Source organism: Halichoerus grypus, chromosome 8 (assembly GCF_964656455.1).
Source record: "Halichoerus grypus chromosome 8, mHalGry1.hap1.1, whole genome shotgun sequence".
Lineage (NCBI taxonomy): Eukaryota > Metazoa > Chordata > Mammalia > Carnivora > Phocidae > Halichoerus > Halichoerus grypus.
Window position 1 is genome coordinate 112,366,758 of NC_135719.1, and position 26,102 is coordinate 112,392,859.

General features: G+C 43.8%; 2 protein-coding genes across 2 annotated transcripts; both read right to left on the minus strand.

The window, feature by feature from the left end:
- Positions 1-4,123: 4,123 nt before the first annotated feature.
- Positions 4,124-7,208, minus strand: GPR135 (G protein-coupled receptor 135). The gene has a single exon (XM_036115792.2). The coding sequence runs from the start codon at positions 7,206-7,208 to the stop codon at positions 5,694-5,696; it is 1,515 nt and encodes a 504-aa protein (XP_035971685.2). The 3' UTR covers positions 4,124-5,693.
- A 1,622-nt stretch (positions 7,209-8,830) lies between these two features.
- Positions 8,831-26,086, minus strand: L3HYPDH (trans-L-3-hydroxyproline dehydratase). Its single transcript, XM_036115793.2, has 5 exons — positions 25,454-26,086; positions 21,035-21,204; positions 18,220-18,342; positions 17,993-18,130; positions 8,831-14,577 (listed from the first exon to the last, which is right to left on the minus strand). Exons 1-5 carry the CDS (start codon positions 25,959-25,961, stop codon positions 14,452-14,454), a joined length of 1,065 nt encoding a protein of 354 aa, XP_035971686.1. The 5' UTR covers positions 25,962-26,086; the 3' UTR covers positions 8,831-14,451.
- Between the last annotated feature and the right edge of the window lie 16 nt (positions 26,087-26,102).

Here is a 26,102-nt window from a genome sequence, read left to right on the forward strand (position 1 = left end):
TGTTTTGTTTTGTTTATGTTGGAAAGGCCAAGATAATGAGAAGACAAGCCATAGACTGAGAAAGATATTTGCAAGAGATAAAGGATTGTTATCCAAAACAGACAAAGAACTTTTAAAAACTCAACTGTAATACAAGGCTTTTCTTCGCTGTTTCTTTCCCAGCTTCTCTCTGGTCAACCAGCTGGCGAACATTTTAGCTTGTATCTCTGATGAAGCTATTAGAGCCTTCTCTGAATTTTTTACCACCAAAACTCCATTGTTTTGAGAATGCCCTTAGACTTAAACTTCCCCACACTCTCTCTCTATTAAAGTTAGTTGCTCTGGGGAGAGCTTTAGCGTTCTCTGTTTAAAGTCCTGTCTGTACCCCTAGCCAAAATACCTGAGCCAGAGCCCTGAAGCTGGGGGCAGGGACAGTGGCCCGCTTCTTTTGGAGTGACACTGCACTTCAGGAGCAGGGCACTGCAGGTGGGCAGTAGCCTCTGGTCTTCTCAGCTTGTCTCTCCCAAGATGGAGTCTCCATCCTACAAACGAGCTGGGTTGAGGAAAATCATGACGCTGGTATTCCCAGCATGCCATCCCTAAGGTCAAGCATCTGCCCTATGGATGGGGGCTAGGTGGGCTACACTTACCTGGAATTTAGCCTCTGCAACATGTAGCTGACAAGATGAGATATTCTCATGGCCAGTTCCTCCCAGGGAGATAACACAGTCCTCAACTGAAAGCTGGGAAAGAGGGAGCGGAGTTTCTGTCACACTGAGCTGGGAGCAGGGAGAGGGGGAGTGGATTATAATTCAAATGCCACCGACTTTTGCTCTTCTTATTGAATTACAGTAGATTTTCTTGAATATTTCTTCATTTGCTGTCTGCTCTTATGAATTTCCAGAGACTTTAAATGGTTGCTTTTTAAATACTTTTGATCAGTTATACTTGTTTCATTGGGTAGTGGGTCCACAGAGATCCTCACTGCCATTCCACAAATGGAACTCCCCATGTATACTTGATATATCATTTTGACTTATTGACCTAATGATATCAAAAATATCAAATAATCAAAAATATTTAAAAATAAGTTTTAAAAAGCAGCCGGAGACAGCATTATGGGTGTGGCACAACCCTCCATGATGCTGAGATGGAGTAATAATCTTTTGTGTTCAAAGAGGAGCTCTAAAGTGGTCCACAGCTAGAGCTGGGTCCTCCTGGATAATCATGCGGCAAACTTTGGATGTGACGAGACTGATCGGTGGAGGCCAGTAAGGGATGGATGACCACTGAAGATTGGTGTTTCCCAATGCTTGGTGCTAAATAAGCCCCCAGAACCTAGATACTGCCATCTTAAGTTTCTGCTATGTGGCCGAATGGAGGATTGGGAAAAAATTGAATTGCATTAAAACGACAACTTTCTTCCACCATTAAATTTATAGACTAGGGTTTAAATCAGCTGTAAAAGTATAGGCAGGTTTTTTTTGGACAAGTTTGGCTGAAGGCAGGGAGCTGAGGGAGAGAAAAGGGAAGAAGGAATAGGAGAGGCTTTCGGGTTTGTTTTTTTTTTTTTTCCTTGTAAGTGAGAGCTTATGGGCTCATGGGAGGGATTTGGTTTAACGAGAAAGACTAAGGATACCAGGGAAAGATCATTGATAACATGAGATTCCTAAGGCTGGAGAGGGCACCGGTTTCTTTACAATTGGAAAGACAGAGCTGAGGACTGGTATAAATCCAGTTTAGTTTGTAAGCTTTGATGGCTAAAATATGAAGGTCTATGCATCTGATGGCATCTACTTCTCTTGGTGAAGAAGGAGCAAAGTCCTCTTTCAAGAGGGGAGTGTCAGTTACAAGTTCGAGCAGAGAGTCTGAAGGGTCACTAGAGTGAGCAGCAAGTGAGCTGACAAGCAAAAAGTTTCAAATTGTTGGGTGGGGGAGAGGGGCTGGAGAGGCCATGGACTCTAGGTGCAGAGAGTACTAATTGATCTGATCTATGACTCTTCTCTAGTTGTGCTCAGCTACTCTGGAGCAGGAATGGAGAAGACAGATGATCGGGGTCATCCAGGGCTGGGATTATTCCAGAAAATAACTGCTCAGAATATCTTCATATACTTTAAAATCACATATCTTATGTTCTCTATATCAAACAAATCCTTTCTTTCACATTTTATGATATCTGTTTCCCCATCCCTTTGATAATTGTCTTTATCTTCTCTGGCCCTTTTCCAGGTTTCCCATTTTCTTTTACAAATTAGTGAGGAAGCACGGTGCAGTGGTTAAGGTAGGACTTCTGGCACCAATTTGCTAGGTACAACTCTTATGTCTAGCACACACTTCCTGTGTAACCTTAGGCAAATCACATAGCACCTCTGTGCCTCAATTTTCTCATCTGTAAAATGGGGGTAGTGATAATATAGTACCTTCCTAGAGAGTTGCTTTGAGGATCAGATGGGGTCATGTATGTACTATGCTGAGTGTGACTTGTTGCTGTTATTGTCATTCCAATGAAACACCCAAACTGGTAGCAGAATGAGACATGAAGGATGACATCCTGGCCTTTATGTGTTATGCAATATTTAATACATCCCAATATTTCATAGCTTCTCTTTCTTCTTTTTAAACAAAATCACTGTAATTGTACACTCAGTCAGCGTGAGAAAAAGTCTAAGTCTTAAATTTGAGAGTCGTTTGTTCTCCATCTTTTATTCAAGGCATTAATTTCTGTCTCAAAGTATTTACAGCTGGACCAGACTGGTTGCTGGCCCTTACATATCTTTCGCTTCTAAATCCATCTCCTTTGATAACCACTTCTGAAAATGCTATACCTTTTCTTCCCTGCAGGTAGAGTCCTGATTAGGGCCAATTTTTATAAAGCACAAGATCCTCAGTTAGACTGTAAGCCCTCTTAAAGCAGATGCTGTGATTTCTACCTTTCAGTAGCCTGAGCACCCAGGAAGTTGCCCAGTGTAAAGTAGGAAATAAAAACTGTAGATGATGGTGGTGATGATGATGATGGTGATGTTGGTGATGTTGGTGATGATGGTGATGGTAACAGAGGTGATGATGTTGCTGATGATGAAGATAATGATAGTACCCCAAGTTCTCATCCTTAGTTTCCCTATCCACTGAACTTCTGGGGGGCAACAGAGGGTAGAGAAGAGAATATAGGGCTCCAAAGCCGGACGGACTGTGGTTCAAATCCTAGTTCTATCACTGACTAGTTGTATAGCCTCAAATAAACAAACAAACAAACAATACTGTAATTTTTTAAGTAACTTATTAGCACTGTTCTCTCTTTCCCCTCCCATTTTTGCTTACAGCTCCTGGCAGAATGATCTCTTCCCCAAGCTATCCCTTTTGTAAAACTTTCTACTACTACACACCAAGAGTTAGGATGGGCTTCCTTTCCTGCCTTGAAGTCCTTGGTGCCCCCACCTTGTCACTTCCAACCTCTTCGATTTTTCCTTCACTCACCAGGAAAGTTTATTCCATGCCATGTTTATTTTTAAATATCTTCCTTTGATTTTTCTTTTCAGGCAATACCACATTCACCTCCTTCCCCTAAGATCCCTAACTCTCTTTCTGCCTTTATTCACAGTTGCTGAATCCCTATTCTCTGATAATTTTCCTAACTGGAAGACTTTATCATTTCCTCCGAAATGCCAGACATGACTTCCATTTTCTCAGAATGCCAAAAACCACACAATTGTTTTGCCTTTAACAGACAAATACTGTAGATATTTGTTAAATGTTAGTTCAGCTGCATTAAGTCTGTGTGTGTATATATATATATATATATATATACACACACACATATATATATGAGTGCTAAAGAGGAGAGATTATCTCATCCACTTTGTACTACATTGAGTGTAGCAAGATATATACAGATAACTTATAAACTTATGATTGTGATGATGCCTTGAGCATGGGAAAAAATTAAGTATCTTTAGCTCTGACACGAATCATGTATTTCCATCTTTGATTACAAAATAGTGACATACACCCACCTATCACACAAAAGTTCAAATACTCATTAACATCTTTAAATACCAGGAAAAAATGGTGGCTATTTCACGTTGAAATCTTTATATGATAGCTGATGTCATGCCATATCCAGTTTATTTTTTTATTATGTTATGTTAATCACCATACATTACATCATTAGTTTTTGATGTAGTGTTCCATGATGCGATATCTAGTTTAAAGTACTTATTCCAGTAAGGCTGTGAAATGTTGAAGACAAGAGGGGCAGGTGGAGGAAAGGAAAGAAAGAGGGAGAAAACATAAAAATATCTTTTAAAATTCTGAGTAAATGATTCTGTGAATAGTGGCATTTAATGAGAGAAATTTCACACACACAAATCGTGAATGGTGCTTTTGAATTTTAAAAAGCATCTTTGTTTTGCACATTTCTGAAAATATCTCCGGCTTGATTGAAGTTTCTTTCTGACTTTATGCCCAAAATATTAACACCCTATTACATGTAATAATACCATGTCTATTCTCCCTGTCTAATAACAACCACATTTTTTAGACAAATCATGTTTATAAAAGCAAGGATTCATTTTTTTTTCATAAACTTCCAAATGTAGGAAAGTATAATGCTCTTGAAAGCTCTACCCTTATTCCAAGAATACAGCCACTTCTCAAAATATTTTTAGAATTCTTCTTTGTAATCATCTTGGGTTGTGAGCCACATAGGAAAGCCAATCTTGTTACTTTATAGGGCTCTCATTTTTGTATACATAAAAAAAAGTGGCATTACTCACCTGATTCAATCAACTTGACTTCAAATTACATTTTTGGCTGCATTTAAAATTCAAATTTACCTCAAAAGGCAAGATTTTCTACTATGAAAGTTTTTTTATATATATATATGAAAATACTCTGAGAACAGCATCCCCCAAATGATTAGAAACAAAAGTAGCAGGTGAGGGTAAGGGGAAAGCTTTAAAGCTTCCCAAGGCAGATAGTTTTGGCGGTAGAATGAGGGGCATTAATTTTTAAAGTATAATCTTGGAATATGTTTTTAAACAGCCACATTTCTTTATGTTCATACTTCTCCTTGCCCTTCAGATGGTTGATTTTCTGTTAGTAAGACACAATTTCAAAATCCTAAAATGGTTTAAAATGGGATATGAATATAAAATTTCCCACAAAGGTTACAGGGACATGGGGTGGGAGGAAGTGCACCAAAGTGTGTAAAGATAAGAATTTTTCGTTTCTAACCTGAGCACCCAAAGCATGTGTAAAAGGTGCGAGTTCCAACTATCTCCAGTTTTGTTGGATGCTGGTGATTTGGAGGGGCCTTCAAGTAATTCTGAAGGTCTCCATTCTTTCCTGAAACGCTATGTATTTGAACAAATCCTGGTTACATTCAATGATTTTGTTTGTTCGTTTCACAGTGTGATTCCTGTAATATGAGCTTATCAGTAATTGTGAATTCTATTTTTGTCATTTTTGGCACTTACAGTTCACAATGCTTGGTTGTGTGGTTTGATACTGTTTTAATTTTTGCATTTTACATTTGGCACTTATGAAGAAGGGCACATTGTCTTGTACGTCGTTTTGGGGGAAGTGGTAAGCCTCCCCCTCCGTCTCTTTTTTTAAACGTCTGGCTTTATGAAATACACGATTCTCCCCGGAATCCTGCATCATTAAAGGAGCAGGTGAAAATTTGCCTTCACAAGCTATGCATCCTGGGGCCCTTCTTAGAGGCTGGTATCCCCCGCTTGGGATTTAGGTTGTTTGACCGCTGCTGTCACAGGCCCTGGGGGCCCCTCCCTGCAGAAAAGCACAACTGGATTTTTTCGGGCCCACATGGCCACATCCCCTCCCATCCCGCTGGCCCGGTTGGAAGAAGACATCCTGCTGCAGGCTCCCAGCCGGTTGGCATAGCGGTTTCGAAGGCGACTGCGGCTTCTGGCCTGCAGCCGGGGGCCCTGGCTGGGCAGGAAGGCGTCCACGTTCCTAGGCCGGTAGCCCTCTTCCCGGTTGCGTCCCAGGAGCATCGAAATGTTGGGGTTGCGAATGGCATAGATGACAGGGTTGATGGCCCCATTGGCCCAGGTCAACCAGACAGCCACCACGTTGAGGAGCGAGGGGGCTTGCGTGGCCTGGGCCTGCCGGGCCGCGGCCAGCAGCACCAGGAAGCAGTAGGGCCCCCAGCAGCCGATGACGAAGACGATCATGATCAGCACGGTGGTGGCCGTGCGCACCTCGCTGAAGAAGCGCAGCACGCGCGCGTACGTGGTCAGGGGCCGCACGCGCACGTCGCACAGGCGCACCGTCTTGCAGATGTGGTAGTGGCAGAAGCACATGAGCAGGAAGGGCAGCAGGTAGCAGGCCACCACCAGCCCCACGCTGTAGGCCGCGCCCAGCTGCGCGGGGTCCGGGGACGTCCGGTACAGGCAGCCGTGGAAGCTCTGTGCCGCCGGGGGCTCGCGGGGCGCGCGGAGCAGCTCCCAGGGCAAGGAGAAGCCCAGGGCCGCCAGCCAGGCGCCGGCCAGCAGCTGCAGGGCCCGGCGGCGGCCGATCTTCTCCCGCGGCGGCCGCACGATGGCGCAGTAGCGGTCCAGCGAGATGAGGGCCACGCTGAGCGTGGACACGATGCCGAAGCACGAGCTGAAGAAGCGGCTGGCGGCGCAGAAGCCGCGCCAGGGCCCCGCGGCCGGGGAGGCGGCGGCGGCGGCGGCGGCGGGGGCCGAGCCCCCCGGCGGCGTGAAGAGGTCCAGGAAGGCGGCGGGCAGGCAGAGCAGCGCCGTGAGCAGATCCGACAGGGACAGGGACAGGATGAAGGCGTTGGTGACGGTGCGGAGCTGCCGGTGCTTCACGATCACCCCCATCACCGCGCAGTTGCCCAAGCTAGACAGCAGGAAGATGAGCAGGAGCACGAGCGCCTGGGCCGCCACCGCCGCCCCGTGCGACAGCAGCGGCGCCGCCTCGGGTCCCTGCGGCGGCCTCCCCGCCGCCCCCGCCGCCCGGGGCCCGCCCAGGCCGCCGCCAGCCGAGGCGCCAGTGCTGTCGCCCCCGCTCCCGTCGCTCTGGTTCCCCAGCGCCGCGGCCGCCGCGGTCGCCACGGTGCCGAAGGAGAGCACGGCCGCCGCCGTCGCGGTGGAGGAAGTCCCGCCAGGTGCGGCGGCCGCGGAGGGGGCTCCGGGGTGTGGGCTGCCCAACGAGGCCATTCTCGCTGGCGGGCGGACCGGCGGCGGCGGCTGCTCCTCCATCGGGCCCCGCGGCGGCTGCGGCTGTGTTCATCCCGCACCGGGGGAGGCGGCCGCAAGCCCGAGCGGGGGGGGTAGGGTGGCTCGGGCTGGGGTGAGAAGCCTCTGCCGGGAGTCGGGCTCGGCGGGAGGGGTGGCCGTCGCCCCGGACCCCGCGGATTCTTTGACGTGGGGTCCAGACGTTGCCGAGGGAACGGTGTTTACGCAGGAGCGCGGGGCGGGACGCCGACCCAGTACTCTCCGAAGAGCCGGCCCACATCAACTCTCCCCGAGGTGATCCAGCCAAGGGGTCTGGGCTTCAGAGGGGGTCAGGTGGACCCCCTCGGGGACCACATTTATATGAGGGCCAGGAAAAGCGGGGCCGGCCGTCATAGAAATGACCAAATTCAACGAGGGTTCACTCTCAAGCTGCCTTGTTGGATACAAATGTCCTACAGGGAGGCCTTGGTTGTGCTTCCTGTTGACGTTTCTGGCACATGCAGGTAGGAAAGGGATCTAGAACCTGAAGTGAAAAACAGTCCAAATCCGGAGATTTAAACTTTAGGGGCAGAATAATATGAACCAGGTATTCTCAAACTTGAGCATGCAACAGAATCAGGTAGAGGGCTTGTTAAAACACAAGTGACTGGGCCCAACCCGAGTTTCAGATTCCGTAGATCTAGGGTCCTGTCGCAGAATTTGGATTTCTAACAAGTTCGTAGGTAGTGATGATATTGCTGGACCGCACTTTGAGAACCACTGAGGTAGTGAGCTTATTAAAATGCACATTCACTGGCTGACTCCTAGGATTACTGAGGATGGGCCCATGAATCTAAACCCCACAGATCTGATACAGGCGCTCTGAGGAGCTAGGATATGGATCTTGGAGGCAGCATGTCATCGTATTTTCAAGGGCCTAGACCTCAGGACCATAACGGGTTCACACATGGCGGGGGGCAGGGAGGCGGAGGAGGGGTAGGGAACAACTGGCATCCTTCCTCAGTTCTCTGGAATGTAGTGTGTTTTGAGTCTCAAGTGCTACCAGCCAGGGAGTCACCACTGATGCAGCTCCAGGTATCTGGCTGGGAGATTCAGGAACAGAGAGGTCCCTCCTGCCCAGGGAAGCTGCATCTCAGGTTCCTGAGCAGAGCCTCTAATGGGGGGAAATGTGATAAATCCTTAGGTTCTTTAAAACCACGGTTTTCAAAGTGTGGACCCTACACCAGCAGCATTAGCATTACCTGGGACCTTGTTAGAAATGCAAATTCTCAGGCCCTACCCCAAATCTACTGAATCTGAAATCTAGGGGTGGGGCCCAGCCACACACCCTGCAAGTGATTCCGATGCACAGTATAGTTTGAGAAACACTGCTCTAAAGAATGACCAGTGTAGTTGCAGATCTTAGAATCACTGATATTAGTGCTTTGGATGCTTATTTCAGTGAGGAAAAATATCGTACTGGAAATTTGCAGTGTAAATAGAAGTTTATTTAAGGTGGTAAATTAATGCATTATAGGAATGCATTATTAGATGTTTAGCAGTAGCTCTAGCCTCTACCCACAACATGCTAGTAGTGACAACTAAAAATGTTCCTGGAGGGAGGCAGGATGACCACAACTGAGAACCACTGAAGTAAGACAAAAATATAGAATAGATGAATTTATTTAGCAAATCTCTGTGCTAGGTTTTCAGAGATAACAAATAAGGATCTCAGCCCAAAGAAGCTTACAGTTTTAGGCAAACACAAATATAGTACAATATCATTAGTGTTGTTTAAAAATATAATGAAATTCTATAGAGGTGACTGACTCTTCCTAGGGTAGCTGATGAAGACTTCACACAAGCGGTGACATTGGACTCTCCAAAAAGAGAAGACAGGGAAGGACATCTGATTCCTGTGCAAAGTCTGAAGGTCAGTGCCTAAGTCCTTGACTCTTGGGTACTGGTGAGTGAGGTTAGGGAGTGAAGAGAGAAATAAATGATAAAATGATAAATGATAAAAGTTGACTGGGGCACTCTTATGAAGGCCTCACATGCCATGTTACAGAGATTGAACTGCATCAGGAGCAGATGGGGTAATGGCACTAGTCATTGAAGGAGTTGAAGCATGGGAAGGCAGTGATCAGGTATGGCTCAGGAAGATAAGAGTGACCTCACACTCTCCTGGTTTTCTGCCTGCCTTGTTTGCCTCAGTGTCCCCTGCATGTTCACCCCCATCATCTGCCTCTAAATGCTAGAGTCCATCGAGGCCTAGTCCTCAGCAGCTCTGAACTTCCTCCCTCAACTCACTCACACCCAGAGCTTTGAAAACTATATATTCATAGCTCCATATTATATCTCCAGCCTCAAGCCCTATTCCGTGTTACTTGGCATCTCCCCTGAATGTGCAAAAGCAGCTCAAACTCAACATGACCAAAATGGAATTCATGATCCACTATTCCTAAAAACCCTTGGTCCTCAACCTCTTGTATCTCAGAAAATGGCACTATCTTCCATTAGCTTATAAGGCGAAAACTTAGGCTTCTTTCTAGATTAATTCCTCTTCCTCACCACCAGCCCATGTCCAATTTTTCACCAAGACTTAGGGATTTTACTTGTTAAGTATCTTTCTACCCATTCACTTCCTCCATCCCTTCATCCTCCACCTGAATCTTAGCTCTCAACCTCTCTTCTTTAAACTACTGCTGCCACTCTGAACTGGTCTCTCCGCATCCAGCCCCTACTCTACACTGTAGGCAGAATGCCTTTCAACAAAATAAATTTGGTCATGCCAGTCACTTACTTAAACCCCTCTAATGACTTTCTCCTTTTAATTTAGGATAAGGACCCCAATCCTTAATATTTCCTACAAGGCACTGCGTGAGCCAACATCTGCTTCCTTTCTGGTCTCATTTGGGGCCCCGTTCCTTCTTTTTGCCTCAGTCTAGTCACACTGGCCTTTTGTGAGTTTTTTAAACCGCCCCTCATAGGGCATTTGCACATGCTGTCCCCTCTGCCTAGAGAGCTCCATTCCCTCGCTTTCCCTGCATTCCCTTGCATCCCTGTCTCCACATGAATGTTAGTCTCTCAGAGGAAGCCTTCCTCGGCTTATAGCACATCAGCACTGTCTATAATTACGTTTTTGTGATGAATCATTACCTGCCTCCCACTGTAGACTGTAGGCTTTGTGAAGACTAGAACTTTGTCTGGTTGGCATGTTATTAGATCCTTAAGACTTAGCAGTTTTTGATACACAAAACCTATTTTTGAGTGACCATGGGAGGAGAATCTGGCAACCAGGAGACCAGTTAAGAAAAGGCATTGTAATAGCCCAGAGGAGAAATGAAAAGAGTCTGAATTAAGGCTTAGTGAAGAAGAAGAGATTTTAAGGAAGTAATATATGGATTGGGGTCTTTGGATATAAACAATATCCTGTCTCACTTAAGCAAAAAAGGGATTTATTGGAGGGATAGGGGGAGTTCACATTACAGAAGGATAATCTAACAGCTAGCCCCAAGAACAAGAGGAGTCAGGGCAGAGATAGCAGGTCGAGAAGCAGAAACTAATGGAGGGTGATCTCTTTAAAGCGCTATTGGAGTAAGTCCACTTCAGCCATTTTTCAGACCTTATGTCATTTCTCTCAAGATCCCAGGTCCAGGGAGAGAGAGTCTGGCAGTCCCAGCAAGGTTGCGTGCAGGGGACGGATAGTTTTCCACAGGAAAAGGTGAGTGTTGTTGATAAAGGGAGGAGAAAGGAATGATGCCAGCCGAATCCACAGACATCCGCCTCAGGAGCATCAACAGACAAGATGAAAGGGCATGAACAAGAAGCCAAGGATAAATCGCAGGTTCCCAGCTTGCAGGATGGTGGTCCTATTCATCAGGTTAGAGAATACAGGAGGAGTATTCTAGGGGGCGGATGAGTCTGACTTGCCCACCAAGTAGTTGACCTGCAGTATGGCTCTGAACCTTAGGACTTAGGGATTTGGAAGTTTTCAGCCTCTCTCTACAAGAGAGAAAAGCATGAGCATGGATGTGATGAGTAGGGACAGGGTATTGAGTGAAGAGAGAGAAGAACCACGGGTGGAATGCTAGGGAGTAGAAAAAATTAAGAAGCAGGTAAAGGGAAAAAAGCCAGGCAGGTTAGAGTGACATATTTAATGAGGCACACTGGCCAGTTGAGAAGTCAGCGGTCTTGTGTTTTTGGTTTTCATTTTGTTTTGCTTTTCAAAGTAAGGTAATTCCTCAGCCTCTTCTGAAGAAGGAAAGTTGCTGTGACCGTGAGGTCACCTCGTGGCCGAGAGCTCATAGGCTCCTTATGTATTTTAGAGCAAAAAGGAGAAGGCTCACTGTAAAGCCCGGACCCAAATGGGTAACTGAAAGAGATTGTTTAGAAAGTTTTGCTACTCAAATGCAGTCCTACTAGTCGCATCAGCATCACCTGGGAGCCTGCTAGAACTGCCCCACCCCATACCTAATAAATGAGAATCTGCAGCTTAAGATCCCCAGGTATTCATACACACACGTATGAGAAACATTGTCCTAAAGAGGGATGGTATGGAATTTGTGGGTTTTAGGAGTTGAAGAGAAGGGTGCCCCAACTCTTACGGAGTCTAGAGGACTTGGAGCCAAACTCATTGCAACTTCATGGTGAAGAGGAAATGGCCCTGGGCCCACACAATTGCAGCACTGGTGGGTACTAATGGGGACTGAGCACTAAGCTCGTGACCTTGAGAGCTTCCGTGAGTGTCTCTATGGCTGACCCAGCACCAAGGGCATGTAGATACTTGCTCTAACGTGAACCACACTTGGCTGCCAGGAGTCCGCAGCAGCATCCACTGTGGATTGCATAAACCCTCAGGGGGCTGTTAGATCTGGCAGTTAGATCAAGCATGATTTCCAACAAATAATGACGTAGAAACCAAATGACAATAGTCAAATAACAAATGGGAAGACGAGAAAATGTACCCAATGAACAGAGAGTCAGGAATATAGAAATTTGACTACAAAGAGAAGGAAACAGGGGTGACAGCAAGCTAGAGAAGGAAGGCAGACAAAGGATGTTTGCATCATTTTGTTTATGATGAGCACATTTAAGTATCTAGAGCTAAGAGATCAGTGAGGGAAAGGAGGTTGGCTTGAAAGAAGTTAGTTAATGAGACAAAACACTTACCAAGGATGGTAAGGGATAGTTGTGAGCAATATTTAGAAGGTAGCCTCAGCGGGGCTTTGTGACTGGTTAAGACACATGGAGGTGGGGGGGCGGGTAGTTAATTTCCCTAGTGTTGACGCCAGGAGAGGCAGTGAAGTACAGAAGGGGTGAATATTACTGCAAGGGTTTGGCTCTGGTTTGGATTAGAATTTAGGAAGATATAGGCAATGCCTACTTTTTAATGTAGATAAGTTAATATGACTTGTGAAATTTGGAGAGAAAATAGTAGTTCTATTCTCATTTAATTAATTAATTAATTAAAAAAGATTTTATTTATTTATTTGACAGTGAGAGAGGGAGCACAAGCAGGGGGAGTGGGAGAGGGAGAAGCAGGCTCCCCACTGAGCTGGGAGCCTGATGCAGGGCTCCATCCCAGGACCCTAGGATCATGACCTGAGCCAAAGGCAGATGCTTAACTGAGACACCCAGGCACCCCTCTATTTTCATTTTAAAAAGAAAGTACAGCAAATCTCTCTAATGTGTAGAAAATTTCTTGTCATAGTAAGCTAGTGATAGTTTCATTTTTTTGAAGATAAGTGATTTCTTTACCACAGAATTTTATAGAAAATGAGTGGAAAGCATTAGTTTTTGTATAATAGGAAAATCAAGAACATTAACTAAAGTTATAAAGCTATAAATCTTTCATTTTGGTCTGGTAATTCAATCACAGACTTAATAACTGGATGACAAAATGAGTTAAAATTAATTACTTCAGTTTCTGTATGCTCAGAAAAAAAAATTCACAGGAGTCTACTGACTGTTGAGAGCATCACATATTGAATAACTTTTTAATACCTCATTTTATAGTGACTGAAAAATGATCAAATTTTATTTTGTTTATTTATTTTCAAAGATTTCATTTATTTATTTTAGGGAAGAGAGCGCAAGAGAGAGCACAGGGGCAGGGAAGAGCAAAGGGGGAGAAAGAATCTCAAGCAGACTCCACGCTGAGCCTGACTCAGGGCTCGATCTCACGACCAGGAGATCATGGCCTGAGCCAAAACAAGAATCAGACACCTAACCAACTGAGCCACCCAGGCGCCCCGGCCAAATTCTATTTTTAACAGGTTCACAGACAATTAAGTAACAAGAATTAATAGTTAACATTTCTTTCGGGCTTTAAATGTACCTGGCATGTAGTTGCTAGTGTAGGAGACTCACCCTACTCTAGTAATTCATTGATTTCCACTGTGTTTATAATGCAGTCAACAATGCCTTTTATAAAAGCCTTAAAGATGTAACAGAAGTCTGATTATTCATTGGCCTTCTCACACCAGCTTATGGCACTTCAGTTACCTTGGAGTAGCAGCTGGACTTTGCAGCTATCTAGAGCTAAGACATCAGTGAGGGAAAGGAGGTTGGCTTGAAAGAAGTTAATTAATGAGGCAAAACACTTACCAAGGATGGTAAGGGATAGTTGTGAGCAATATTTAGAAGGTAGCCTCAGCGGGGCTTTGTGAAGAGGAGATGGCCCTCGGCCCACACAATTGGCAGCACTTATCTTCAAAAAATGAAACTATCACTATCTTACTATGACAAGAAATTTTCTACACATTAGAGAGATTTGCTGGTACAAACATCCTGGTAACAGCTGTAACATCTGTTCCAAGAAGCTGACCCACCCCAGTCCTTCCCAGGCTATGTAGGCTAAGTGTTTAGTACCTTATAATAATCCATCTCCCTTACATCCTGCTCAGAGAGAGGACATTATCTTACTCAAAAACTAGAAGACTAAAATAATGAACTTGTAAGAGTCATTGTTGTGAGGGCTACAATTCAAGCTATTATTCAAAGAGCATCTAAAACAAAATATTACAGTAAGTAGCATAGAGTAACATTTTAAAAGTAACAGGACTAAGATATTAATTTTACATGATATGTTAATAACTAGAAAAATATTCTGAATTTTCAGCATTTTGTAAGTTAGACATGGTGACATTTATACCAATTACATGTGTAAATATGAGGTATAATGATTATATTTAGTTACAGCATACTGCTTTAGAAGGAAAAGAAGTTGTACAATTTAGATACCGTTTTCCACATAATTCAGAGAAAGCCCTGAAAAGTACTGAAGTCACTTGAGAAGGAATCCATCCTTCAGTGGGTCGTCATCTTCCACTATAAAACTTGCTGTACCTGTGTAATGGGCTTGTCCAGACACTTCCACTATAACAGCTTTAAAATCCCCACATTTTGCTTCCTGAGAAAAGACAAAAGGAATATAATATCAAAATATTGCACTTATATTGTGTCTGGCCTAGAGTCATATTCTTGATTCTTATCCTTTTAAAGAAAACCCAAGGCTTAATCTTGTAGGTAATGGAAGGTTTTTAAGGAGAGTGACATGATCAGATTTGTGTTTTAGGTAACTTTAGCTTGAGGACAAGTCAGAGAGGAAAGCAACCGGAAACCTAGAAACTTCTTTAGAGGTAACCTTCATTCGTTGACGAACTCTAGAGTCACTAGGGCAGTTTTTAGGGAGGATGGAGAAGAACAAAACAGAGATACTTTGCAGGTAGAATTGGCAGGCCTGGGGACTGATGTATGTGGGAGGTGAGGAGTAGGAATGAGTTCAGTGTGAGCATCGTTCCTAGTTGGGGAGCGAAGCAGGGGCTCCCATTAACCAGTAGGGAATTAGATGGGAGGAGCACATTTAGGGAGGAAGGAAGAGCTTTTTAACGAGATGACATATCTCTGAGACAGTCATTTCAAGATGAGTTTGGTAGACATTGGGAGTACGAGTGTTAGACTCAGGAGAGAGGCACACACAAGTAGGCATGGGAGAGATGAAGGCTCAGGAGTCATCATCAGTGGGTGGCTGGGAGTTGAAGTCTCAAAAGTGGGTGAAATTGCCCCATGGCATCAAAATGTAGAAGAGGTGAGAAGGAAACTGAGGATGAAATGCTGGAGACCCATAAGTGGAAGGGAAAGAGACCGAGACGGTACCATCCGAGAGCTTGGAGGAGTCCAGACAGAGAGGGGAGGTGTGTGGTGAGAGTAAAGATGTCTGATTATTAACTATAAAAGCAATAACTCCAAATCTTAACTACAGAGTATCCTTTTTATTTCTTAAATTTTTTAAATATTTTATTTATTTATTTGACAGAGAGAGACACAGAGAGGGAACACAAGCAGGGGGAGTAGGAGAGGGAGAAGCAGGCTTCCCCACGGAGCAGGGAGCCCGATGCTGGGCTCGATCCCAGAACTCTGGGATCATGACCTGAGCCGAAGGCAGACGCTTAATGACTGAGCCACCCAGGTGCCCCTATTTCTTAATTTTTTTAAGATGTATTTATTTGTTAGAGAGAGAGAGAATGCGCGTGCAGCATGAACAGGGGGAGGGGCAGACGGAGAGGGAGAGAAGCAGACTCCAGGCTGAGCATGGAGCCTAGGTGGGCAGGGCTTGATCTCAGAACCCCAAGATTCTGACCTGAGCCAAAACCAAGAGTTGGACACTCAACCAACCGAGCCACCCAACTGCCCCTTATTTCTTAATTTTTAAACGTGAGAATAACTAAATCTTATGATAAAATATCAGTTATTAGATTAGGATACAGTAATTTCATTATCTTTTTATAAAGCTGCTATAATAAAAGCCTCATTGAAAACTTGCTTTGTCTAATAACAATATAGTAGTGCTTAACAGTGTAGGGTCTACACAGAGAGGTCCACATTCAGAGTCTGGCTCCGATATTCACTAACTGTTGGACCTCTGGCAAATTACCTAAACTCCTAATTCTCCATTTTATCATCTGTTTAAAAAAGGACAATAACAGGGTTGACCTGCCAAGATTCTTATGAGGATTAAAATGGTATGTATATATTTATTTTATTTTACTGTGTTTATTTATTTATTTTAGAAAGAGAGACACACACACAGAGGGAGAGGGAGAAAGGGAATCTTTAAGCAGGCTCCACACCCAACTCAGAGCCCAATGTGGGGCTCAGTCTCACAACCCTGAGATCATGACCTGAGCTGACATCAAGAGTTGGACACTTAACTGACTGAGCCACCCAGGTGCCCCGAGAAGGTATGTATAAAGTACTTGGCTTGGAACTTTACAGTGAAGCACCCAATAAATGTTGTAGATTATTTTATCTTCAATCTCAGACTTGAAGACAATGTGTTCCAAATTTTTGCATATGACATAAATGGTTTAGTATCTCATAAGATCACTATATTAAATAAGAATCCCTAACTTAAAAGAAAATTCAATATTCAGAAAAACCAAACTTCAAAACAGCTATATTAGGATATAAAAGTCTATATTAGGATAGATTTCTTTTGTTTTGTTAAAGGACTCTTTATGAATAGATTCATTTAGTAAATGTACCTACTAAATTCATTCACTAAATTTACTTAGTGTAGATTTCATTTACTACTGTTTATTAGTAAATAGAATTTACTATTTATTTCTGTTAGCACATTTAAAACTTGATTCTATTACAAAAGTTTTATTTTTCACAACTTTTCAGGACTTTCACATCCCATTATAAAAAATGAAACTTTCCTATAGAATAAAAACAAAAAAAATCCAAACCCTAAGTTAGTGGTTCTCGAACTTTTTGGTTTCAGGACTCCTTTATGCCTTAAGATTTGAGCATCTAGGGGCTCCTGGGTGGCTCAGTTGATTAAGCATCTGCCTTCAGCTCAGGTCATGATCCCAGGGTCCTGGGATCGAGTTCCACATCGGGCTCCCTGCTCTGCGGGGAACCTGCTTCTCCCTCTGCCTCTCCCCCTAGCTTGTGCTCTCTCTCCCTCTCCCTAACAAATAAATTAAAAAAATAAAATAAAAAGATTTGAGCATCTAAAAGTTTTTGTTTATGTAGGTTATATCTATTAATATTTACTATATTGGGAATTAAAGGTATTTGTTCATTAATTCATTAAAAAATAATAAACCAGCGGCACCTGGGTGGCTTAGTCATTAAGCATCTGCCTTCGGCTCAGGTCATGATCCCAGGGTCCTGGGATCAAGCCCCGCATCGGGCTCCCTGCTCAGCGGGAAGCCTGCTTCTCCCTCTCCCACTCCCCCTACTTGTGTTCCCTCTCTCACTGTGTCTCTCTCTGTCAAATAAATAAATAAAATCTTTTTTTAAAAAAATAAAGTAAAAAATAATAAACCCATTATATGTTAATACAAACAATGTATTTTGGGAAAATAACTGAATTTGCCAAAACAAAACAATTTTAATGAGGAAAATGGCATGTGTTTTACATTTTTGCAGACCTCCTTAATGTTTGGTTTTACAGAAGACAGCTAGATTCTCGTATCTGCTTCTGCATTCAGTAGGTTGGCTTATCACCTATCGTGTAGCCTCTAGAGAGTCCACGGTACACTCGTGAGACAATAAATCGAAAAGCAAATAATATCTCAATGTTAATGCATACTAAGTTTTAACCTTGTGGACCCTTGGAAAGGACCTTGGGGACCCCCAGGGGTTCCAAACCACACTTTGAGAACCGATATCCTAGCTGAACAGAAGTTTTTACAGGCCTGCTTTAAAATTCTCTTTCGAGAGCTGAGTGAAGAAACTTACCCAACATCCAGCTCAGGCCTCTTCAGTTTCCAGAGTAACAGACTTACAAAGAGGAAGCTAACGGTGTCACTCACCCTCACAGCCTTCCCCATGAATACTGAGCCAGTTGCACTGCTTTTAAAGGCCCTGGTCTGGTTCAGTTCTAGAAGCCCTTTGTGGTACTGTAAGGCAATTCGGGCCGTCACTCCTGAGCCAGTAGGACTTCTGTCCACCTGTTCCAGAGTAAATGAAGATAAGAGTGTTCACCGTGTTCCAATTCCATACTGTCTGGCTTTTGTGCCAAACGTTACAGTTTTAATACCTGTTCATCTGCAAACACGCAGATGTTGGCGGTTGGCTCCTCGCTGTAAGTGTCTTTTCCATCTGTTAATATAGTTCCGTACAGAAAGGAAAGGTCTTCACTCTCAGGATGATTAATTTTAAACTGCAAATGACAAAGAAAATTATCGTGTAATATAAATTGTCATGTAAGATTACACGTAAAATAAATATTTTGATTCAAATTTATCTTTATAAATAATATAGATGGGGTACTCGGAGGCATAACTTTTCACTCTGTCATTTTTAAAACACCTTTTGGGTCAAGGCAGTAAATGATGTCTTTGTCTAGATGAATAAACATAGTTTCATTGGAAGGTAGGATTCTTATCATACTTTATGAGTCCTTTCTAAGGAATTTGTCCCGTGTGTAGCCTCTACTGAAGGAACAGTCCTGTTATATATACACACACACTCCCAGCGCTATTTTATACACACACACACACTCCAAACGCTCACACTCTTTGAAGCACTGACCCCAGACTGGCCACGGCTCTTCCAACAGGACAGGCTAAGGCAGTCCTGTGCTCCCTCTGAGGAGCTTGAAGGGGATAAGGTAGAAGAGCCAGACAATGAACACCTAGAGCCGAAGTTAATACCGTGGGCAGAGACGAGGCCTTGGAAGAGGCTGTGGGAAGGCTGTGAGGGTGAGTGACACCCTTAGTTGCTTCTTTGTAAGTGTGTGACTTTGGAAACTGAAGAGGCCTGATTTGGGTGTTAGGTAAGTTTCTTCACTGAGCTCTCAAAAGAGAATTTTGAGCAAGCCAAAGTTATAAGAATGCAGAAGCTGTTGGGTAAGAGAACAGTTGGATGAAAAAAAAAAAGATCTGTAAAGGATGAAGTCAGCTGGTGCTACAGAAAGCAGCACGTACGCTCAGAGAAGCGCCCTGGCATGGTCGCTAAGTCACCTCTGTGGTAAATCGAGGTCAGGCCCAAGTGTGCAGTGCTTCCTGCTCTTCTCGGGAGGCCTAGTTTAACTTTTCTCATTTTCTGTGACACCTGTTAGCTCTCAAACTATAATCTTACTTCCATGTGCATCCTTACAATTAGTACATTCCACTGCTACTTACCTGTCATCTGAAGCAAGTGAATAGATTTTGGTTCTGAAAATCCAGAGTCCATCGAAAGCCAAGTTTAAGCGGTCTTCCTGCTGGATCTTTGTTCTCCATCCTCTGAAAGCCCCCCTGCCCCACCCCCACCACAGCATCATTACCTCACACTCTTCATGGTATTCTTCCCCCACCAGACTGAGCTCCCGGAAGGCGGGTTTGTTCTTTCCTGGAGTCCCTAGCATCTAACATAGCATCGTGTGCGACTCACTAAGTTCTAGGTAAATGTTTGTTAAAAGAAGGAAGACACCTGAAACTAATATTACACTGTATGTTAACTAACTGGAATTTAAATAAAAACTTAAAAAAAAAAGAAAAAAGAATGAGGATGAATGTGTACTAACTTCAGCCCCCACCAAAATGGCCTTTCCCTAAATCTGCATCAGCGGTGTGAATGGTCAGCGGTTAACAAAGTAGTTCTGCTGCCTGATTCAGCACTAATAGATGATGCTATATATCATCATCTCATACGTGGTTTTCTCCTATTTCTCTCAGAATCCCTCCCACCTCGAGGTCCACCTCTTCTCACCTTGGTCAGAAGTTCACACTTTAATGAGAAGTTCAAAATTACTCCTTTTATTAAGAAAACTATGCCTTTTTCTCTTGATCTCATTAAAAATAAAGTTATTTCATGCCAAATTTTAGCTCAAACTATAAGCTGCTTAATGAATAGAAAATTGATATAAATTCAGAACCTCAGAAGTTGCTATGATAAACTAATTCTAGCTATTGATGTTGACAGTCCTAGATAAATGACAATTTAGAACAGGAATAAAGTATATATTTTCATCTTGTTTAAGTTACAAATTATGTTAAAGTCTCAGGTATGTTAAATAGGCCCATAGTAATTATTAGTACAAGTATATTAGGCACTATCTTTCACAAGTTATTTTTTACTTAGAATAGTGATTAAATTCTCATATGCTAAAACATTCAAATACTGTATATGAGTTTTATTTACAGGTCCCAATGTAAAATGGCAGACTTGTGCTAGAAATGAAAGAATATTCTAGATATATTTATTATCCAAACTGATTTTATCAGAATAGTTTTCCCAAGCCAAAATTAGACTTACTTGAGTAGTTACTTAGGTAACTTCTTAGCAGTATAAGAAAAATTTACTAATTAGGAATTAATGTTCTCTGTGAAATAAGAGAAAGTCTGAACAGATTTAATGAAATCTATTTTGTGAGCTATAATTGACATTCATTATTTGCAAGTTTTGCAGAATGACCACATATAGCAAAGTATATGCATTTCAAATTAGTGAAATACTGTTTGATACATTTTCTATATGTGTAAATAACCACAAATTATACTAGTGTGTATATAATTAAAGTTAATAAGTTACTTATTGAACATTTATTATAGGTCGGCATTATTCTAAGTCCTTTGAATGTATTGACTTACTTCATTCTTATAACACCCTATGAAACAGGTATTTTGTAATTCCCATTGCACAACAGGAAGGTTATGTAACTCATTCAAGATTGCAAAACTTACAAGTGGCAAAACTGGGACTCCTAGATAGTCTTGCTATAGAGCCCAAGATTGTAACCAGTACCTTATTTTTAGTCCTACCAATAATTTAAATATGTAGATATTTAACTGTCTGCGTAGACGTGTAATTTATATTCCCTCCATACCACAGAGGAGGGCACGTGTGATGAAAGCGGTGTTTGTACTGACCTGAGCTTTGACTGCTTCCGTCACTGCACTCGCTGCATCCACAAGGTCCCTTGTCTTTGCAGAACAAACGTCAAGTCCTAACTTTTCAGCACTAACAAATGCATAAAATGCTCCACCATATGCAATGTCTACCACCATCTTTCCATGACCAGGAACATCCACTAAGAGATCTAAAAAAGATGTGTTTGAAAATAAGTTTGTTGGGGCGCCTGGGTGGTTCAGTCGTTAAGCATCTGCCTTCCGCTCAGGTCATGATCCCAGGGTCCTGGGATCGAGCCCCGCATCAGGCTCCCTGCTCAGCGGGAAGCCTGCTTCTCCCTCTCCCACTCCCCCTGCTTGTGTTCCCTCTCTCGCTGTGTCTCTGTCAAATAAATAAATAAAATCTTAAAAAAAAAAAAGAAGTTTTTTAATAGTATTTTGGCAGTACAATTCAGAGCATTTTTAATATGTATATTTTGGTGGAGGGGTACATTTTCCTATCATAGAAAGGAATGAAGCATTTTTGAAATGAGTAAGCATCAAATAATAATAGACATTTAGCTGAGTGCATCTATTTTTAACTTAATGATACATAAGTTTTAGAACATCTAATGCCATGTTTTTCTTAAATCGTGTAAACTTATTTTGTTAACCACTTTGAGGATCTTTGCTAGAAAACCTCATAGAGGCAGAGAGAGGGGAAATCCTGGGACATCAATGTGTGAAAACAAGGGCAGAAAATGAAAGTCCCCTCTCATATTACTACTAGGAATTGTTTAAAGATTTTATTTATTTGTCAGAGAGAGAAAGCAAGAGAGAACACAAGCAGGGGGAGCGGCAGGCAGAGGGAGAAGCAGGTTCCCTGCTGAGCAAGGAGCCCCATGCGGGGCTTGATCCCAGGACCCTGGGATCATGACCTGAGCCAAAGCCAGACACTTAACCTACTGAGCCACCCAGGCGTCCCTACTAGGAATCGTTTAATATATGATTTTGGATCCTATTCACAAATTGGCTTTCTTCAGCTATAATGTCAAAACAAAATGAAAAGATTTTTCTATGTAAGTTATATATACTAATTCACCTATGTATTTTCATTTCATGAAAGCATCCTGCAGGCAAATACTCAGAATAAAACCATTATGGAATCACTGATGTTTACAGTATCATTTTGTATCAGGGTTTGAGTATTCTAAGTCCTCAACTTACCCAAAGTTTCACCTGAAGGTCAGTTGTTTGAAATCCTAAATTCATATTTCCAAAGGAATGGGGTTAGATGATATTTTAGGATATTCAAACTGTTTTACCCGTTCTTGCATTTTCCTTTTCCTCCTCCCCAGTTCAAGCTGGCTTGGTGATCACTGCCCCTGGGGGAGATGTATGGCAGGGGAGAAAGCAGGTTTTATGGAAACCTAAGATCTGGGGGGAGAGAGGTTTGTTGGCCTGAAGGGTCACCATATTTCTCTTGGTCAATAGAGAAATTTCCTCTGGACCGAGAAAAGAGGTGGCAGGTCTGGAGTGCAGAGGACCTGTGTTGACTTCCCCACAGTACTACAGGGAGGCTATAGGGTGTGAGAGAGGTAGCAAAGAGGAGGAGAGGCAGGGACAGGGGCCACATGGCCAGGGGCAGATGATGCTTCACTGGTTGGCCGTGCAGGCTGATGACTAAAAGGCCCTCCTCTCCAAAGCCTTGGCTCTTCAAAGAAACCTTTGCTACACATGTATCAGGAAAGGGGACAGCATGTAGACACATGAGCCTAGGTAAGTCAACAAGGCAGCATGGGGCCTCAAATGCAGAAATTCTGAAAAATAAAATATTGCTTATATGCCTGAGTTTGCACACTGACTGATACAAAGATACCAGTCAGTATGCTATCCATTCCAGGCTGGCCCACAGAGCCCTTCTAACACATGATGTGTCAAAACAGAGCCAGTTTATAATCCAGAAAGTAAAATATGCCCGTGGGGCTTAAGAGGAACTATGAATGAAACATCTTTATCTTGATGCTGGTGCAACATAAAAACCAGACTTAATGAAGGAGAATGAGGACGTAGAAGGAAATGAGGGGCTGCCGGAAGCTGGAAAGCTAAGTGTGGCTTTGGTGTCCTCATGTGTAACATGGAACTGCTGTCCCCGCCCAAAAGGACTGCTGTGTGAATTCCATGTGATAATGTGTGGGGAGTGCGTGGCACAAATCAGCAATACATTAGTGTTAATAGTAAGGCCAAAAATTTAATTTCCAAAGGGAATAGGGTTCTTAAGAGGATATTTACATTTGCTAATCACCATATTCTTCTCCCAGTTTCATTCACTTAGTTACTCATTCAACAAATATTGACTACCTACTGTTCTAGCACTTGAATACAGTAACAAAACAAAGTTTTCATTTTAGCAGAGTGGAATGGAAATGAACTCAGCAATCTTCTGAGGTGGGTACTGTTGTCATCTTCATTTTGCAGATGATGATCTTGAGGTGTGGAATCCCTTTTGCAAGGTCATCAAGATGGAGATGGGACAGAGTAGTGATCTTGAACACTTGTCAGTCCACTGTTTTAGCATTTTTCAAAGTACAGAATTTAGGATCTTTTTTTTTTTTTAATGGAGGGACTCCTTTCTTTTCTTTTTTTAAGATTTTATTTATTTATGTGACAGAGAGAGCGCAAGAGCAGGAACACAAGCTGGGGGAGTGGGAGAGGGAGAAGCAGGCTTCCCTCGGAGCAGGGAGCCCGATGCGGGGCTCGATCCCAGGACCCCGGGATCATGACCTGAGCTGAAGGCAGACGCCCAAAGACTGAGCCACCCAGGTGCCCCAGGATCTTTTTTAATGACTCAAAGTGACCATTACTGCCCACCAATTATTGTATAGTCACACAGCGCTGCTCTCGGGAACTATGGTGCTTACAGATTGGCTGCCCTGACCCAACCAGCCCTGAACTATGATGTCGTTGGTGATCCTGCTGCTAGCTGTCATTTCCCACAAATCTAGAGCACTTCCAATCTGCTGCTGGGGTTGCCTAAGGAGAAACTGGATAGCTAAACTATTTAAACTGCTGAGATTTTCGAGATGCAACCTAACCAAACTCCTGTCTATCTCAAGTGCCCTCCCAATCCGGATGTGACACTGTTCTCTCCTAGAGGGCAAAGTGCCATCAGTTCCCCCAGGGGAATTCTTCGTCAACCTGTGTGTTTCAGCTGCCTGAAGTTGCTCTAAGACTGACAAATGCCTGGGCTATTACTGCCTCATTCATAATTAGGCTAAGCTAGAATCCAAATCCTCAAGAAAGATCAAGATCTAATAGAATGCCCCCGATGTTTATAGCAGCATTATCAACAATAGCCAAATTACGGAAAGAACCCAAATGTCCATCAACTGATGAATGTATAAAGAAGATGTCGTATGTGTATATATATGTACGTATATAATGGAATATTACTCAGCCATCAAAAAGAATGAAATCTTGCCATTTGCAACAATGTGGATGGACCTAGAGTATATTATGCTAAGCAAAATCAGAGGAAAACACCTTATGATTTCACTCATGTGGAATTTAAAAAACAAAACATGAACATAGGGGAAAGAAAAAAAAAGGGAGGCAAACCATAAGAGACAATGATAGAAGACAAACTGAGGGTTGCTGAAGGGGAGGTGGGGGGGATAGACTAAATGGGTGATGGGTATTGTGGCACTTGTGATGAGCACTGGGTGTTATACCTACAGTCTTTCTGTCTCTAGAAATATATTTTTAAAATTTCTGAGTGTTTTGCATACTATCATTTAATCCTCACCAAAAACTCAATGAGATAACAAATGAAAAAATATCGGCACAGAGAGGTTAGTAATTTGATTAAGGTTGCATAGCTTAAAGGGGTTGTCAGTATTTGGACTCACACAATGTCTGTTCCTGTTTCTTAAAGAATAAGAGCAGCAACATCTGTATCTTCCCGGTTTATAAATTGCTTAGTTCATTCATTCTTATTTAATTATTTCCCAAAGAAGTGGGGAACGCACTTTTTACAGGTGAGGAAAACAAGACAGGGCTTAGTAACTTGTCAGGGGGTAATGTCTAGTAAGTGTATTCTGAATCAGCCAATGAACCCTGGTACATTGGCTGTTCTTTGCTCTTTCCTTCCTCAGACTCACCCAACTGTGAAATCTCTAGGAATGCCTGACAGTGGGGAACGAGGCGCTGAGTAAGGGAGACACGGAATTCTGTACTCCTCAAGGCTCTCTCAAGACCAAGACGAAATCTGCGGGATAATCGAATTGCATGCACGGCACAAATCTGCAAGGCTAAGATGCTAACACACATTTGCATTGATTTTATCTTTTTATTAATCGCAAAGGCTCGTGGGTGGGTTAACTGCACTGCGTGAGTTCCAGGCCAGAGAGACGGTTAGTGTAGTTAGTTGCTTCCCGGAGCTGGGAGGGTCTCGCCGTTTACCTGTGGCCAGCGCGAAAGCTGGGACGCTGTGGAAGCGCACCGGGCCGCGACTGCGGCCGCCCTCGCATTCCACGAAGGCGGCCACCAGCCCGCACGGGCAGTGGATGTTGACGCGGGCCTCGCGGGCGCCGGCCGGGGGTGCGGGTACCAGCCCGAAGTCGAGGGCGAAGCGGCCCAGTGCCAGCACTGCATGGCCGCACATGGAGCTGTAGCCCTCGTTGTGCAGGAACAGGACGCCCAGGTGCGCGTCCGGCAACTCGCTAGGCACCAACACAGCCCCGTACATGTCCCGGTGCCCCCGAGGCTCGAACATGAGCCTTCGTCGCAGGCGGTCAAGGTGCTGGCGCATGTAGCGCCGCTTGGCCAGCAGCGTGGGGCCGACCACTTCCGGACACCCAGCCAGCACGATGCGCAGGGGCTCGCCGCCCGTGTGCATGTCCACCACCGACAGCGCCGGCGTCCCCGGGTCGTGCGGGGGCAGCCGCGGCAGCGCCAGCGCCCTCTCCATCGCCTGCGTCCGGGAACGCGACCACCTCCCGGCGGTGCGCTCTTCGAGCCTCCAGACCACCCGCCTACTCCGCGGGAGAGCTTCAGCGCTTGCGGCCGCCTCCGGGGCGGAGCCTCCGAGCAGAGACTAGGAAGGGCGAGG